General features: G+C 48.4%; 1 protein-coding gene across 4 annotated transcripts in view; it reads left to right on the forward strand.

The window, feature by feature from the left end:
- ZBTB44 (zinc finger and BTB domain containing 44) overlaps positions 1-2,741 on the forward strand; it is a 44,547-nt gene extending 41,806 nt beyond the window's left edge. The window contains exons 6-7 of one of the 4 annotated variants that reach the window (XR_005107777.1): positions 131-2,416; positions 2,524-2,741. Coding sequence is in view for 1 of the 4 variants with exons in the window: in XM_037409713.1 (XP_037265610.1) it covers positions 131-249 (119 nt within the window). In the remaining 3 variants the exon portion in view is untranslated. Of the gene's footprint in view, positions 1-130 lie in introns of all 4 variants that reach the window. The other 3 variants (XR_005107776.1, XR_005107775.1, XM_037409713.1) reach the window with 3 other exon arrangements.
- Positions 2,742-18,466: the final 15,725 nt, after the last annotated feature.

The raw sequence follows: 18,466 nt of genomic DNA on the forward strand, positions 1-18,466 counted from the left end.
TTAAAGCACAGCAAGCATTAATAAATGATTGGAGAGGTCGTATGAGTAAAGAGTATTACGAATAAAGTACACGTTTCTGTTTAATTTTCCATTGTATATTACATTTCCTTTTGTTAATGTTTTCTTTTAGGCCGTATTCTGCAAAAGCGGTGGGGCCGCCTTTTGAACGGGGTTTTATTGATGGAAAGCCAGCCAAGAACGAGCCTAATCAAATTAGTCAAAGCAGAAGATGTTTATAAAGGACAGTAGACAGAGTCACCGTGATTGCAGCTGTGTGAGCTTCAAAATAGTCCTGAAACAGCCTAGAGTCACGGGACTTAAAATACACCTCTGCTGTTTCTGGCACCCCTTGCAATTAAATTAATTTGCCTCCTACAGACCCACCTGTCTGACCGAGCTGGGATGCTGGCTGGATCAACACATAGCTAGGGCACAGGTAGGAAAATGGAAGTTTTGTAACCGCTTGGCTGAAATGATTCGAACTCTGCCCGGTAGCCTGTGTGAATAACAAGCAGGCTGGCGTGGTTCGTATGCTAGCAGTCCAGCGGTGTGCAGCATCTGACACGGGAGCGAAAAGGAAAATGGAAAAGCATGCCGTGGTGCAGAGTAAGCGGCCGCGACGAACCTTGGGTGGCGGGGTTTGAGGAGAGTGTCTAAACTCCCGAGTTCTCAGTTGCCGGAGGACCTCGTGTAGGGGCAGAAGTATTTTAGCAGAAGGGTAATTGGGAGAGGGAACGTATCTGGTGAAGGCTTTGGAGAGAATGAGATGTAAAGGCTCTGCCTCTGTTGGTCTCCTGGAAAAGCAAGAATTTAGCTGCTTTGAAGACAGACAGACCCAGTTAGGAGTACGCAGTGATGCTTAGCAGACCGTTACAGATCTAAAGCCTGTATATGAACATATACTATCACAAAGCTAAGGCACGACTGCTAAAACACATACCTTTGATGGATATCGAGGTTCAGACTTGTGACTGGAGCGGATTTTTCCAAAGCACAATCATATGTTGTAAGTTTAGCATGAAACATCTTTTAGATGTCCGTAACAAAGCACGAGTACACCACTGAAGTTTTTCTGTGGTTTTTCTGTGGCTTCCTTATAGCGTTGAAGCATTTTATTCCTGACAGTAATGAAGTACTATTTCTTTTGCACAGTGGAGAGCGGCCGAGATGAGATTGAACTCATAGCTACCGAGAATGTAGTAGAGCAGGGAACAGAGTTCTCCCAGGGCTTACTGCACCATTCCTACGTATGTGATATCCTGGTGAAAATGAAGCTGCTAAGAGAAACCTGGCTCGGATTAAGTATAAAGCGCTTTTCACGAGCTGCTTGTGTATGCTGCATCTCCAGAGTACTGAGCGTAACTCTTGTCATCGCCGCTCTTAGAGCAGAGATTGCTGTGAGACCACGAGCGAGCAGAGCAGGGGTAAGTGCGTACATGGTAGAACCTCGGTGACAGCTCGGAGCAGTGTGCTCTTCAGTCCTTCTGAGTTGGGGGATCTGTTAACGCTTTTTTTTTTCAGAGGAGACATGCGCTTTTCGGAGAGCAGATTTACACTTGCTGCTAGTAGCCCTGATTTTCTTAGCTGCTGTTCGCAAATGCTTTAGAAATAGCCTGCAGGCACCCAGAGTGAGACCCAAGTGCTTGAAAACCACTTTAAAGGCTTGAATTAATTGCCTTTGATCGCAAGTTGCCTTTGTCTCGGTCTCAGGGTCTCCCGGTAAATATTAGAGAGTATACGGGGCACCTATCTGTATATCTTGCTTGCACCTTTACCTCTGGTTGTTGAGATTTGAACTCTTCTGTCCCACTGCTGAAGTCGATGGCCGCGACACAGGGGAGGTACTTTGCTCGACTGCCTGTTAATTTGCGTGGCTGCGCTACTATCGCTGACTCCTAGACAGCCCCCTCCCACAATTCACATACAACCGATCGGATTTACGTGGGAATCCATCCGCCGCATCTGCCAGAACTGCATTCCCGGTCTTCCTATGCCTGCATACAGCTAGATCCTGTGTTTTGTAACACATCCTTTAGAAGGTAACAGTTTTTTCTCCCAGAGTACTGCTTGTTCCCCTGTACGCACACGCGTGCACACACTCACAATCTGTATGTGCTCATTCAGAAGGAATCTTGAACAACGACCATGCAAAAACATCAACTGACCAACTCCTTCCTTGCTGCTTCTCTACAGAAACAGCTGGCATTGCTGGCTTTTTCGGGGTTAATTCTCTTACGAAACAGGTTACTCGGTTAAACCCCCGGCAAGAACCTGGCTTCGCTCTTCTGTCAGCCCGTACAAACTGCTCTGGAGTTTGGAGTGGAAAGCAGAGGCATGGTTCGCTGCGATCCTGTGCCCATCTCCAAACAAGCTTCTCCTCCACAGGGAGGCAGGACTTGGGGAGAAGATACAAATTGTAAGGAAGCAGAATATTTTCTGATCTCCAGAGGGGTCTGTTTGGAGGTGGCGAGTGCTGATGGTACTGCAGTGTATTTTTCTCTTTTGTTTTTTTTCTCTGCGTAGACTCTTGACGCTTTCCAGGCTATTTCTAAGAAAAAACCCCAATGTCAGCTACAAGCAGCTTGCTGTTAAGTATCAGGAAACATCAAATAAATATGGGCAGTATCCATTTATGCCAAAACAAAGTACAGTCCTTAATTATTTGTTGGCTTAAAGCATTTACGTCTGCAGTGCAGTATAGCTTTCAAACTACCTCGGGCCAAAGATAGCTGTGACAGAAAACGAATGGTAAAGTGGATGAACTGAATTCTTTGGAGGCCGGGGAGAAGCCTCCCAGGTGAGTACACCTCTGAGTCGGAGGGGAATAACCAAAAGGGTTGGGAGGGGAGCAAGGAAACCATGATGTGTTCGTGGGCTGGTGGAGGTGGTGACTCTTGATTCCAGGATCAGTTTTGTGTGTGTAAGTGACGAAGACGTTTTGACACACACACAAGGAGAAAGGATCCCTCAGGGTTTGCTACCACAGCACTGACGGGTAACGGTCCACTGGCTTCGGAAGAGCAAGGTAAATTACAATCCCAGTCCACTTAAGCGTTTATATAGTCTGCGTTTCCAGAAATGTGTTCAAATTGCTCCTGAAGAGCTTACCCATTTTGTGAACTTCACTTTTGCCAGTTGCTGCTCTGACTCAGCGCAGTGTATTTTACAGCCTGTGTATTAATGGGGTGCACAGAACTGTGTTGGAAGAGTTTATGTGCATAAACAGACCCTTGCACTGTGTAAAACAAAACCAGAGAGAAAAGACACCAAAGCACAGGACTAATAAGCAACAGAGCTCAGAAAAGCAAAACATCTCTCCAGGGTAGGACTTCATCTTCCCACAATTTAAATGAGAAAAATAACAAAAATCCTAACAAAACTTTTTATATAACTTCAGTGTTGCAGTGATCAGTTTCAGGGTTGACGTGACAGCAATTATAAACAACAGTTATGCAACTGCCTCGTTGATTGAATTGAAATTAATACAGAGAAAGAAAGAGCCAAACAAAAAGAAATGGCTTTGGGTTGACTTTGGTATGTTTTAAATAAATTAGAAAATGCTCAGGTCAGCCTTTTTTTTTTTGAAAGTGAGCGCAAGCCCAGGGTGAAAAATCTCCTTGAAGAGCAGACAAAGTGAATTGCTCTAACAAATGCTATTTGTCTTCTAAGGCTTACACCTCCTTTTTTTTTTTTTTTTTTTTTTTTTTTTTTTAACCTGACAGTGAGGTAATTCAATATTTTAATTTTGCTCAATTTCTTTTACTTTAAAAAAAAAACCCACAACTGTTTAACACATTGTATCGTTAAGTTAAAAAACTGTTTAACACATTGAATCGCTGATTCCAGCGTCGGTGATTCACACCATCTGAGGATGCCCACGTACGCGTGTGTGCGTACACATTATTTCCTCCACTCGCCATCTGGCAGGCGTTCGGATGTTTTTGAGTGGAACTGAAGGCAACGTGGCTGCTGCACGTTGCACGGGCAGCGTCTGGTACCTTGGAGAGGAATGCTTCCTTAGTGTGAGCACCATTTGGGAGCGCTTGGATTCACGTAAAGAAAACTCAAGGAAATTTTTAGTCTAGCTGGCTGTAGCAGCAAAGCCCCCGTCCTGCCTGAATTGTACAGTAGTTGCACCCATCTCGTTTGCTGCGAGCTGTCTGACGGAGGCAGGATGTAATTACTGTTCAGTCCCATTAATGCTTTTGCATGGACACGAGCTAACCTCCTGGAATTAATTTGACGTTGTGAAGTAGGTGTATAAAACAATGCCAGGGAGCATCGCTTGTCAAAGAAATACCGTGGCTTTTTCTGTTTCTCCAGGATTTCTCCTGTTGATTGAGGGAATAACGCACCCAGGAAGAAATGGGGGATAGGAGTTAAACCTGTTGTTGCTTTGCTCCTCCTCACCTTTCCCACCCTGAGTAGTAGGAGGCAGAGGAGCCTGGAGCTTGTCGCTTCCAGTGGGAGACGAGGAAGCAGATTTGGGAAGCTCCTACACAAGATGGGTTTGCTACACATCCCACTGACATGTGTGCTAGCGTGAGTCATCCAGGGAATTCGCTGCTCTCTCTGCAACAGGTTCAGTGAGCAAAGTGCCAAAGAAAACCTGCAGAATATAGCACGCTCGCTAGTTGTATGTGCGCGCTCGGCTGCGGTGAGCTTTTGTGCTGCATTCCCTACCAGGTTTGCCACAAGTAGGCAGTGGGCAGGTGGCTTCATCCCCAGCAGCCTTGTTGAGGAAAAAAAGCTGGTCTAGAAGCTGCCTGCCTTCGCTGTTGTGTTTCCAAAGGCCCCTGTTTACACTTGTCTTTCCTGGGCCCGTAACTCAGCGTTGCACATTGCCCTTGGCGTGCTGCTAGGTGACACGAGGAGTGCAGTTCATGTAGCGATCTCGTCGTCCCTGCTTGCCTTTCCTTTCTTCCATCTGTTGCTGTGGATTCTCAGGTAGCCAGGAAAAAGGGAAAGCTCGCATGGCCTTTGACATCTCTCCAAGCCAGAAATAAAGCACTGGGAGGTTAAATTTTATGTTTGGCTTAGCTTTCCCCTCTGGACACGTGAAAAGAATTACAGGAGCTTGATCTATAGTGTGGCTAGGCAGCTGTGATGGGTGCTTTATTAAAGTCTATAGCAATCAAGCTAACACAAACCAGAGCCTTCCCCTGCAGCTTTATGTAGCCCTTTAAAAAAGTGATGGATGTTTTGCAGCAGGAGTAGGGGGAAATTAGTAAGTTAGGTTGAACTACACAACAGGATAACCAGAACAATTAATAGCCCTTAATGTGAAATAGCAAGCTCTTGGCTCCTCGAATGTTAGATGGTTTGTAATCCAGGGCGGATTGCCTTTAAAGTATGGCTCTCATCAAAAGCGTGGCTAGAGAGCCCTCAGCACAATAAAGCTGTTCCATGGAGAGGATCCTTTTCGCTGTCTGGGGTGTCTTACGTAGGTTTTTTTGCTACTGGTTTTGCCCCTCTTTGTCTGAGCACGCTATGGGAGCAATGCAGCTCTGGGGGAGGGAACCGGCTGCCTTTCTTTTGAGAACTGTTAGCTGAACTCTGGTGGCAGTGGTGCCTTTTTCCCCATCAGTTGCCATTTGTGCAAATCCACTGAATCAGCTGCAGAGCTGGAACTGGGCACGATCTGTTTTTGTCTTTATTGCTAGCGATGATGCCAGAAAGCCTGCAGCTTGAATTCCCATCTCAAAGTGGGTTTGCGGGACCTGTGTTGTGAAAAAGCTTTTCTTTTGTTTGCTGTCCAACACAGAGCTGGATGTTGGGAGAGACAAAGAGTCCTAACGGCACAGAATGCAACTTGCTTGACATACCAGGGCACATTTTCCTCTCCTTCAGCACCTTGGCTATTTTATTCCCTTAATTAACCTGAGACATTCCATTTTCTAGGCACCTGCTAGTAGTCCAGGCAGATACTTACCTGCCGCCTTTCCTAAAGCCAGAGAAGGAGGGATGAAACCTCAGCAGGAACAGGGAACAATCAAACCACAGCGGGAGGAATCAAAGAGAAAGAGGCAATTCCTGCTGAACAAACGGCACTCTTACCAGGATATAAAAAAAAAAACCAGCCTCCTGGATCTCCTTGCCATGTCAGTCTATGCAGGGGCTACAGGCGTAAGTCTCCATCTCCTCATACTGTAACTTAGTGTTTTATACAGTGCTCTGTGCTGTTATGGCTTTCTCTTACACGGGGGCAGCCACATCATTTCAGGGTTTCGTGCATCATGAGACTAGGACAGAAGTGTTCTAGTGCACTTAAAGGCTGAGGTCCTCATGCCCATAATATTTTCTATACAGCTGCATAAAATTCATTCCTATGTTGTCGGTTTTTTTTAATCAGGGGTGTCAAGTACATCCTCTTTTGTCATTAAAGCTAACTTTATTCTTAAACTCATGAAGGGAGACAGGGGGAATGATGAAGTGGACTTTTGGTCTTCTAAAAGTGTCTTGGAAATAAAATTAGTGGATTATGGTAATTATCCCCAAAGCAAGAATATAAAACCTGCAAAACTGGAAACTAATTTTCACTGCAACTCTTTAACTTAGAAAGTAACTTTCATTCTGAGTTGGTGGTTCATTTTGAAAAGACAGACTTTTTTTTCTTTTTCTTTTTCTTTTTCTTTTTTTTTTTTTTTTGACAAAATACCTCTGTTTTTGAAACTGCATCCTGAATATGTCTCCAGGGTTTTTGTTTGGTGGTTTTTGTTTTGGTTTGGTTTTTTTTTTTTTTCATGTAATTTACCTTTAAAGGTTTTCTTCCTGACTTGGAAGACAAGGTAATTTCAGAGCATTAACATTTTTCACAAAGAGGACGCAGTTCCCTGCAGGACTCTGGCTTAGCCTTTTGGCAGACTCGGGAAGCCAGCACTCCCTGAGAATCACAGAACCATGGAATCATTTAGGTTGGAAAAGACCTTTAAGATCATCAAGTCCAACCGTTAACCCAGCGCTGCCAAGTCCGTTACTTGCATTCAGGTCATGTTTGGGAGTTTGGCTTTGGGGCAGAGGAGGTTTTTGTCACGGTTTTCAAGCCTGGAAAACAAACCATTCATTCCCCTTGTGAAAACCAAAAGGATCTGCGCTGGAAGGTGGCAGCCCACCATGAAAGTGCATCAAGCTATCTGCAGCCCTCCTTCAGCTCAGCCTCGTCCAGGATGGAACCATCACCATAACCATGGAGCAAAATGCTTGCCCTCCCTGTTCTCCTTGTAGAAAACCAACCTAATATCCTTAGAGCAGGAGAGAGGCTGGACTTAGTAAATTGCATTAGCATATTGGCAGAGGTTAGATTCCTGTCCTGGAAAAGTGTCCATAACAAAAGAATCTGTGTGATTGCCCTCGGGTCCAGCAGCCTTGAGTGACAAAAAGCAGATTTTGCAAAGTAAAACCAGTTTCTGCTGTTACCTTTGCAGCCCACAGTCCTTAAACAAAGCAGTTACATCCCTGCATAACCTTGTGGTGAAGTCTCTGAGCCAAGTCTGAATTTAGCTTGTGTTTTTTTTATCTCCAGAGGTGTTTCATTAGCTCAATTACAAGTGACATGTTCCACTATGCGCTGCTGACTGAAAAAACTCAGCCAACCTAAATCCCTCTCCAAATAGAATCCAATTAACCTCTTACTCCCCCTTCCTTTAATCCCTCATGCCTCATGACTTGTTCACAGCCTCACCTTTTAAAGAAGACCAAAGTAAACTACCTGACATAACTATGTACTTAACAACTGAGGTGCTTGTACTGGGTTTTTTGGTTCGGTTGGGCTTGGGTACGTGCTGTTGGTGCCCAGAAAGGAAGAGCCTGTGTTTTTTTGTGATGGTGTCCAGCGATGGTTCTGTCGCAGAGCTCACCATTTGGGCAAGTGCATCACTGTCCCCATCTGTAAAAGACAGGCAGCGATCCTCAGTAACACGTAGAAAAGTCGTTGAACTCATTAGATGCGGATGTCTGCGTAACTGCAGAGACCACCCCGGGACATAACCGTTGGTGCAAATGTGGTTGCCCACGACTGGGTTTGCTCGCAGGAGCTTCAGATCCCGGTTAGGCATTGTTTGGGAGGTGGGTAGAGTGCCTGGGTGTTACACCAGCTTCCTGCTCGGGGCTGAGTTTTGCCCTAGATCCATTAATGTTTTGGCAGCGGTGCTTCCTCGCTGGTGTTGTCAAGACAGTTAGATGCTGAAGTCATCAGTAAGGCATATAACCCGGAATGGATGGGGTGGATCAGTGACCTACTTTAACATAACGAGTCTTGCACAAATCTGACCTTGTCCCCGCGACCCACCCAGAGACCTCAGCAGCACGATCCACTGCAAAGCACCCTGTGCCCTGCTCTGGTCCTGTGTTGAAGTCTCAACTAGCAGGGCAGCGAGTCCATCAGCTGGGGCCAGGAGCTGGGAGTTGGAAACCCGAAGTACTTGATTTGGCTACAGCCCCGCTTTGCAAATCCACACAAACATCTCGTTTTCTCCATATTTTTTTTTTCCATTGTATCCACAGTCCATGTCCTGAAGAACTCGTACTCCCTGTGAATTAGTGGTGGGATTATTGCTGGAATTTTGTCTGCTTGCATGCTCAAATAGGCTCTCAGTCAGGGTCGAGATTTAGGCTGCAGCAGTCGTTGGGTTTGGTTTTGTTAGCAGACAGTTATTTTTAAAAATAGCTCTGTTGTTGTTTTATAAGCATTTTCCTCCAAACATGACTACAACAAATAAATGGTAAACTCAGAGAGGGACACAAAAGTGCCGGTGAGGACATACCAGCCCCGCGGACTGATCAGAACAGGTTATGGCAGAGGTGTGGGGTTACACCCCATAAACAGAGACATACAGGAAAAGACATTCAGAAAAAATCAGTCTCTTCCAGGAAGGATGCTCTGTGTATTTTGTGGGTCTTGGATCAGCACGATCCAACTCTCTGCGTTCCAGCCAAAGCTAGTTTTGGAAGTGTTGCTACAAACGGCGCCATAAAATTTCATGTCTTGGTGCAGTTTTTATTCTGGTAGGTTTGAACAGCCTGAAAAGCATGTCTCCTAAAAACCCGGTGCGTGGACTGGCACTGGGAGTGCCGTGTTACTGTCCCAAATGGGTTAGTGTGTTATGTGGGACAGAGTGGACAAACAGGCATCCGTCCTGGGAAGGCTGACAGGTTCTGGATGGGAGTGGGGATGAGTGCCAACGTGGTGTTTTGGTGGGGCAACATGGGCAGATCGTCCAGACCGGTGTGTGCCTGTCTTTATATATGTGCGTGCACGTGTATATAAATACACATGTGCACGCACGTATATATTGTGGCAGTTCGCTGAGTGATAAAACAGGAGGAACGCCCTGTAACGTGGAAGGGCAGCGACGAGGCTGTGCTTAACTGCAAAGTCAATACAGAGAGAACTAGTCTGGTCAGGTTTTCCTTAGATGATTGTCTATATATTCTCTTTGTGTAACATCTCTCTAAATCGTAATTTGAGGGGCTTTTCTGCTTTTAATGATCCTTTCCCTCCCTTAGATTTCCTTCCCATCCATCCGTCCTATCTTTTGCCGTCTAAAGCCCATCTTCGCCAGTGGTCCCAGTGGCCTTCAGACACAGCACACGTCTCCCCGGTCCCTCGCCGCAGCCGGCAGCCTCCTCCGTTGCCGTCACCTCCAGCCAGCTCAGGGCTGCTGGCTGCTACCAGAGCTTAGGCAGTTGCTCTGCTTTGCACCCAGCTAACGCATCTGCGTTTTACGTAGCAGTGGGCCCGATCCCAGCGCTGATCTAAGCCTGCCTGGAGGTGCTTTCCCCATCTCCTGAACCAGGCTGGGGCGTGCACAGGTGTCTGTGTGGTTCAAAGCAGGGGTGACCCGTGTCCCTCGGTGCTTTGGGCTCTTTGAAATCCTCACAGTACTTCTGTGGCTTTAGCCTCTTTCTTCTTTTAATGTTCTCTGTTCCCAGAGATGTTTTGTTTCTGCCTATCCCCTTAAGAGGTCAAGTGCTTCCAAAGGGAGGTTAGCCTGTAGTTTTCCACGGTCTCAGACTACTCTGCGCACGAGTGAATTTGTTCTGTGATAATACAGCTGAGCAGGCAAAACCACAAGTAAATCAGGCTGGGGTTTTTTCCCACTTTTAATAACAGTTTACTATTCTGTAAGTGCATGTAAAGCACATGCCCTATTCCCCCAGCCAAGGAGCTTGACAGCTTGTCAGCAAGAACTACCATAGGTCTAGAGTGACTGATTTATACAAGTAAAAGCACACGTGCCAAGACCTGGCAGCAGCTTGCTCCTTCTTCTTTTTTTTTTTTTGTAATGACTTGGCAACCCTTTCTCTTCTCCTTCATCCAAACTTTTGCCTTTTATAGTCTTCGAATAACGCCTTTTCTTTTTCTTTTTGTAATGTATGTAGCAGTTTCCCCTCCCTTCTCTTTCAGCCCTTTGCTCTCCTTATCTGAATTGGCCACGGGACAGGAGATCTTGGCCTCACAACAAGCAGTTCTTGACTGAGTATGCACAAACCTGATTGCACGTGGACGTGTGTTTTTGTGCACGGGAATGGGCTCATCAAGGCTTCGTAACGCTTTCTTACCTGTGCTCTGCTGTTCCCATGCTCGTGTGTCCTACGTGCTTGTGCTAAAACCCACCTTCCTTCGCAGAAGTATGTGAACAGCTCACGCTGGTGCCGTCGAGTGTGTATTAACGCTGATTCCCATGTTCTCAGTGCGGAACGCTCCTTTAAGGAATTACACAAATTTGTCCGCCTATCCAAGCGGGAATTCTTCGGCGCGTGCGTACACAAACGTTTATGACACCCTGCATGATCATACAGCCTCCAACACAGATTCAGACTGGATTATGTATGAGAGTTTATCGATTTGCTGTATCTCGCTCCAGCCTGTGTTCAGGTAGGGCTCCCGCACAGCTGTGCAGCCCCGCGGTTCTCAGACACAAGCATTCTTAGGCACAGACAGTCTCTCACACATAAGCTTATAGATTTATGATTTGTTGTGCGAGTGGAAAACAGCTGCTGCAGGCTAATCAAATACAGCAGAAGATTTAATGCAAAATATTGAAAAACACTGTCTGGTAGGAGGGTGAAATTCTTAAAAACATGCTGGTCTCATGGCGCTAGGCCAGTGCAAGAAGATTTGCACCTGGCCATGATAAACGTCAGCAACGGGTCTGGAGGAGGCTGCTTCCCCCTTAGAGGGCTGCCAGCTACACGGGCTAAAATTCACATTGGCTTTGGCCCTGCAAATAAGCTACACAAGTCTGAGGCTGGGGTTTTTCAGGGGTGTACGAGCAGAGCTGCTTAGCGTGGACTGGTAGGAGAGAAGAATTGTCCAACTGGAGCACAAGCGTTGCAGCACATTGGCAGAGCAGGTTGAAGTTCTTGCTACTGGCTCGCTCCTGCCCGTCTCCGTGGACAAATGGAAAGCCTATTCCTCCAGGGCTGTCAGTTCAGCACCTTTCACCAGTTCTGCTAAGGCTGCAAAGGCTTGGAAATAATTAACTGCAAAGGAAAGAATTTCTTCTCAGGTTTCTGCTGACTGACGACACAGGCAATTTATGATGCCACAAGAAGCTCAGGCTGGGATTATTTCTGTGTAACTCCCAACGCTGCTGCTTGGCAGCTTAGTGACTGCGTTGGAAGTGACTGAACTAGATTTAATACCTTGTGGATTTGAACTGTAAACTTCCACGAGGTTGGAGTTCGGGGGCTCAGCTCAGCTGAGTACAGACGAGAGCTGTGGCACTTGCAAGGTCCTCGTCTCCCTTCCGTGGTGCCGGGTAGGTGGGACTTGCCAGCACAGCTCTCCTCGTTCGCACCCGGCAGGTATGATCTCACTCGTCCATCTCCAAAGGTGAGACTGCAGAGGGCTGGGCTGTGAAAATAGCACGGGATCAGTCTTCAGAGTGCCCTTCCCGTGAAACCTTGGCTTGGCAGGCTCAGCGGGGCTGCGCTGCCGCTCTGGAAAATGAAGCGAGCGGCTCCTGCTTCCTCGGGTGCTAGGCAGAGCAAACGTGATACCTGAGCAGGGCACGCAGATGTCGCGGCTAAAGGACAGGTGTATTTTGTTCCTGTCTGCTCTTGCTCTGCAACAGGAGACGGGAGGCTCCTGCTCCAGCCGTGGGATTTGGCTGCAAAAAGAAATCCCTCGTTGGCAGTTGATGGTTGCCAGTTTAGTCCCTGTTCTTTACATGCAGATGTCCTGACTGGAGACTCCACACACCAAACCAGCAAGTCAGTTCTCCTGCCCACCCTGCCGTGAGCTGAGAGATAAGATTTTCTAAAGAGAAGGGCCCGCTGATGTTGCACAGGCGTGCAGCTCGCCCCCCGCGACACCCGGTCTGTCCCGTGCACGTGTGCTGTGGGTACCTCCCTGCCTTTACTGCGCCTTCCCAGATCATGGGGCGAACAGCGCTGTCCCGTCTGCTCTTTGCAGTGAGACACCAACTGCACATCTACGTGTTGGTGAACCCACAGCTGTCTGACTCACGGCTGACAGGCTCCACTCTGCCAAGGAGCCCATATTCCCTTTCTTTGTGGGTAGACGGCGCTGGGTGGCATAAAGCACACCCTGCAACGCGCCGGCCGGGGATATGAGAAGCATCTGTTCCTTCCAGATGTTCAGTCATCTCATTGTTCGTTAGATTTGAGGACAGGAACCCCCTTCATTTCTGTGAGGCACTCGCTGTTCTCAGATGTCCGGGAGAGTGTGTGGGGTGTGGGGAGAACTGGCTTTGTGTGACGCCAGCAAGGAACAGAGACAGAGGTTTCGTGCTTTTTGGAGAACACTTGAAAGGCCTTTGAGCTCTGGCTAATCTCCATTGTTCGTGTGTTTTCCGGCAGCAGAACGAGAGAGGGAGAACGGAAAGAGGCAGGAGAGCAGAGCTGAGAATCAGAACTGGAAGCCTTTCCCGTGCTCAGGCGAGCTTGGCAGAACCCATCGTGGCAAATGGAGCTGGACGCGACAGAATCCAGGCTTAAGCTTGGCTCAGATCTTAGACCCAGCAGAGCCTCCTTAGATCTGCAGCAGCTTTGTAAGTAGATGAATGCATTTCAGCCAGCCTCGCTGAACCGGACACGAGTGCAGCTGTCGAATTCAGCTGTGCGACAGGGCAGAGGGTAGCGCTGCCCACATTTGGGGCCCTTTTTTTGCCCGCAGCCATTTTTCTGATTTCCATTCTCCTACGGACTTCTCTTCTTCTTCCGCTGCTGGTCATACAAGACTGTTAAAATGACACATGCGTTGCAGGCTTTCAGCCATTAATATAGGTAAGCTGAGGCACAAAGCTGCAAAATTACCAGTAAATGTGTAGCAGAGGTGTGTGTTGTACTTGAAAGGCACCGAATTCTGCCTTAAACCTCCTCTGCCAGCACGCCGATTTGAGCCCCGCGTGGGCCATTCGCAGAGCACAGTTTTGGTCTGCCTGCATCGTTATATCTTGGCTGATGAGCGGGTAGTTTGCAATACGGGGTGCCCGTCTGAGTTTGGTTTCTGATGGAGACATTTCCAAGCGCAACGATGCCTAAACCAGGCGTGACTTGAGGAATAGAGGTAACGTGGCTCTTTATTTTTCTGTATGGGTTCAAGCAGGTGCAGACTCGAGCAAGGTCGGAGTAGAAACCTGACGTCGGCTAGAGCAGTGCCAGAAAGAGCTGTCCCTCCCTTCAGCGTATCCCTCGTACTTCTATCCACTGAAGGAAAACGCTGTGCAGCCCCCAAACTTTCCCACTCAGTCCTTGTTCCCTTTCCTCTGCACCAGCAGAAAAGCTTTGTTAAAAAAACCCGAGTCATTTTCAGTTTGAGATTTGAAATGTTTTGTTCCTGACGGTGAGTCAATGCTTTTTCCAGTCCCTCCCCCACAATAAACAAGTGCAGGCTGAGTGTGGTCCAGAGGAAAATGTGAGTTACACATGTCCTGGCCACATGCTTCTCCGGTACCAATGATAACCATATGGTGGCTTTCAGACCCCGGCTCTCCGACGAGGAGAAATGTTAGCCAGGATCGGTGCAGGCTCCTGCAGAATAGATACGTAGCCCAGCCTTGCCTGTAGCTGCTTGTGTGCACCTGGCAAACACCTTCACAGCCTAGTGCGGCTGTAGCACCTCGTTTTGTGGCTCTCCTTCACCTAAGCTGAGGAGGACCAGGCTGATGAGCTGGGCTGAGAAGCTCCTGGAGCACAGGAACCCTCGTGTAACAAACTCATCACCGAGCCCGCAGCTCCTATTGCTCTTCTCCGCTGCAGCACTTTGCTGGGGAGAGGGCAGCGTGCTGCCCATCCCACTCCTTTCCCCGTGAGCACAGAAACTATTTTCTGTCCTGGAAAAGGAAATTGGAAGCGTTGGGGCAGGGCAGAGACAAGCCTTGGGCTAGTTTCAAGGTTTAGGGGCAAACCAAGTACGATAGGTGCATTCTAATTTTGGCATCTCGCTCATTTGGGATGCAAATACTGCCTACCATGCCAAGCTGGAACAGCCCATCCACTGCTTGTCAAATTTGAGGAGTGGGATAGAAGCAACCTTGTCCCAAAACCAGTGCAGGAGCCCCAGCGTGCAGCAGGCCCCGACGCGTGTCACACACCTTGCACGACACTGCTGGCACACCGTGCGTGCAGAGCTGCCGGCTCCCCAGAAGTTAGCAGCAGCAGCACCATCTTCTGCAGCGTAACAGGAAAGCCAAAGCCCAGGTATCCCAGAAGACTTTATTCCCATCACAACCTAAATACTTGGCTCATGGCAGAAGGTCCTCTCACGTTGTCTTAGTTCCCTTTCTCCGAGCTTGCCTGGCCTTTGCTCACCCAGCGTGTGAGATTTCCCCGTGCGTTTCCCATTCCTCTTTGGAAAAACAGCTCATCCTTGCAAGCGCTCCATATCTCACCTGTGTTTTGACTTCCTTATTTTCAGCTGCCAGGGGAGCGAACAGGAGGAGGTTCATTGATTATTTTTAGCGTCAAATCTCAGCTCGGTAACCTTTATTAAAGCTAAGCTAAATACACAGCAAACATAAGCTTTACTCAGGCAGCAGTTCACAGGAACTTGGCAGGGGCCTGCCTGCATTTCAGAATCCTTGTCCTTTTTCTAGATGAAAGCCCTGCAGAAGGATTTGTTTTTCAGACAGAAGGCAAGCCAAGTTGGTGATTTCATCCCAAGGCAGGCTGTGTCAAGCTGGTCCTATTCAAACACGCAGGAAATCAACCTTGGAGCTCGTTCAGAAACGAGGATGGAGAGTGGGGGTAGAGAGGGGGGCCCTGAGGAGGACAAGAGCTTGGATTCTGAAACCGAGCTCGGAACAGGCAGGGAAGATACCTGCTGTCAGTGTAGTGCTGCGGGGACCTGTCCCGCGCCTTTGGAAGGGTTAACTGGCCAGGTTGCAATTAACATTTCTTAATTTCCAGCTCTTCCAAGAAGCTATCCCATCTCTGCCCTTGTGGAGCCCTGCGAGGGGCACGCACGGCATCGCTCTGATAAGAGGTCAGGTGGCTACCCCAGGCGAAGGCAAATTTTCCCGGAGTCCCCTCATTCCAGGACATTCTTGCCTGTTTCAGGCAACCATTGTCTAATTAAAGCAGATGTTTTCTGAGCCTAAGTGTGGATTACTGAGGAGAGAAGGAGAGAGCTTGCTCTGTGCAAGGGAATGGGGAGAAGGGAGAGGGAGGTGGGAAGGAGACTTTTGCGAAGTCATTCTTTACAAGCTGGTACAATGATCTCCGCTTTAACATTTGTAAAGCAGCTGTATAACACCTGTGGCAGAGGGGAGGCACCTGATGGCAGAACTCAGAGCGTTTGCTCTTGCGTCTGCTGCAGGTTCTCCGAGATTTTTGGACAGTCCCTTCCCAAGCAGCAAGGGAAGCACAACGGAGAAAAACTTGGTATCATTTTATTTGCTGCATTTCTGCAGCTGCAAACTTGCCTGTTGCTCGGAGAAGACATCGCTCCAGGAACTTCCATCGCTATGCAGCAGGGTTTCGAATACAGCAAATCACACGGGAAATCAGTGAGAGAAACCTGTTTGGGGTGTATGTGCGAGTGTGTGTAATTCTTCATCCCTGAGTAACATCTGCAGGGGCTTCTGAGCAAGGCAGGCAGAATGTGCTGTCACTGCTAGAAAAAGCTCAGACCTGCCCCTTTGTGCTTACTGTCTCTGCAGAAGAACTCCAAGGCCTCCAGTCCTTCCTTTCTAGCAATTGCTTTCATGGATCCAGCTTGTAGTGGTTTGGGGTTTTTTTTCTTCAAATCAAGCACTTTCTGATGTGAATAATACCAACAAAACGTTTGCAATTTGGCCTGGAGGATGGGAAAAATGCAGACACCGTAAGCCAAGGCAGTTTCTTAATGTCTATACTCATTAGGTACATTTTAACGTTAGTGGCTGGTGCTGGAATCTGCCCACGCAGGCTGGAGGCTGAGGAAAAATTATTTGAACACATCTGCTCCAAGAGATACTGTCAGACTTGGGGAGCATCTTGTGGTAATTAGGGGAATTCATTTCCTTATTTAGTCCAGCAGAGATTTTTTCCCTGATTTTTTTTTTTTTTGTGGGATCCTTTAAAATTTTATTTTCTGCATTTGTGTTTTTTCAACAGCTGAAGGGCTCCCAGGCAAGATTCAGACCCTGTGTTCACACAGCACCTTCTGCCCCGTTGCAAAGCACCGGGCAAAGCTGGGTAAGAAGTCTTTTGGAAGTAAAGGAAGAGAAACTCGCAGCCACGGGCTCGAAATACAACACGGAGTGGTAGACCATGATTGCCTTTCCCCTTTCCTGTCCCTGCTGTGTCTTCTCCCTCCTCATTTCCCAACCTACATGTGTGCATCTGCTTTGCAGACAGAAAGCCCCTACGAGACCCCAGTGCAGGGGTTAAAGCAGACCACTTGCCTGAGCGTTCCATCTGAAACACTGCCCTGAGCTCTCCCGGTCACTGCTGTTCAGGTGGTCTGCACTTAGTCGGGAAATTGGGAAAGAAAGGGGCTGAACTGGATCAGCCAGTCGACATCCCAGGCCAGAAGCATCTTCTTCTCCTTTCTGCTGCTCCTGCCAAAGGTGGAGCGGTACCTGTCTCCCCCAGCTCAAAACTCAACCCCCCAACAACTTTTGTCTCCTCACGAGAACTGTTCTACAAGGTCTCTTAAAGAAGAGCACAGCTTTAAGGTCCTGTCCTTTTTTTTCCTGGGGGAAAAAAAAAAAAAAAAAAGTGTGTGTCGGGCTTTAATATAGTTTAAAAGCTCGTTTTGAAGAGCTCGTTTGATGTCAGTTGTGAAATTCTGTACGTTTTGTTTCCATTCTTATTCTTTTGTGTCTTTAAAGCAGTACATCTCCAAATAACATTTTTGCGTCCTGACCGCACATCTCTGTGCTCACTCCTCGAACATTCATGCTTCTCGTAGCGTTGAGCAGTGACAGGGTTATGTTAACCTCTCCGCTTCGCTGGGCACATGTGTTGCCTTAAAATCAACACAGCAGCTGCAGACACTGACATCTGAAACAGTCCTGGCTCTCCTTCCAGCACAGCGTTCCTCTCTGGGCCGCGTGGATCGCACAGCGTGCCTTGCAAGGAACACGGGCCAGAAGAGCTGGTGCTCAAGGATGATGAACTAGCCAGGAAAATCCAGGCTCTCGGGCTGTTTTCTTCTTGGCCAATCTTCCCACCTGAATAGGGGACCTCTGAGATGGAGCCGTGTGGGAATGCATCGGCTTTTGCCTTGGCACGGGAAGGGTGCGTGCCCTGGTCTACAGACACCCAGAGGTCCCCCACAGAGCAGACACCTAATCCTGGCACAGGGGCTTGAGCCCAGGGAGATGGTGTGACTCGCACGGAGCCGGGAGCTGAGCACAGGCAGCGTGGCTCCCAGTTTGGCTGGCGAAGTGGTCATCTGGGAGCCAGCCCCTGGGGTGGTTTTCCTTGGCATGGAGGGAGCCGCCTGGGCGGCTGGCTGGATTGAGCGGGCGTTGATGGGGAGGGTACGTCTGCGGTGGGTTCACTTCAGGCCAGGCTTGGTTTGGGACCAGGTGTGGCTTGACCCAAATCTGCCAGTTAAGCTAAACATGAGCACCTGGCTGGGTTTAAATGCTGCTCCTCGGGGGAGGAGAGCTGGCTAGCCTTGCCTCCTGCCTGGTGAGCTTCTGCTGCCCTGCCGGGGCGCTGGAAGCTTGGAGAAGAGGACCGGGACCTCTAGATGGGGCTGGGGTTTTGCAGGAGGTGAATGTTGGGGAGCCTGGTTGAAACTCCTTTGGGTCAGACCCAGGAGATGAAGCTGTGCTGCTTTCAGGATCCTGTGGCTGGTGATGCAGAGGAAAACCAAGGTGAGAAGCGAGTGGTACAGCATGATGCTGATGCATGAGTGCTCTTTGAATTGAGGAGGGGGGATAAAGCTGTGTGGTGGCTGTATTTCTATCTAAGTGTGCTCTGGGGAGTGGAGAGCTGGGGAGAGGAGGCAAGGGGGGGTGTGTTTTAGCTCTTGGAAAAAAAACCCCACGTTGACAAAGCGAAG

The sequence above is a fragment of the Falco rusticolus genome, chromosome 16 (genome assembly GCF_015220075.1).
Source record: "Falco rusticolus isolate bFalRus1 chromosome 16, bFalRus1.pri, whole genome shotgun sequence".
NCBI lineage: Eukaryota > Metazoa > Chordata > Aves > Falconiformes > Falconidae > Falco > Falco rusticolus.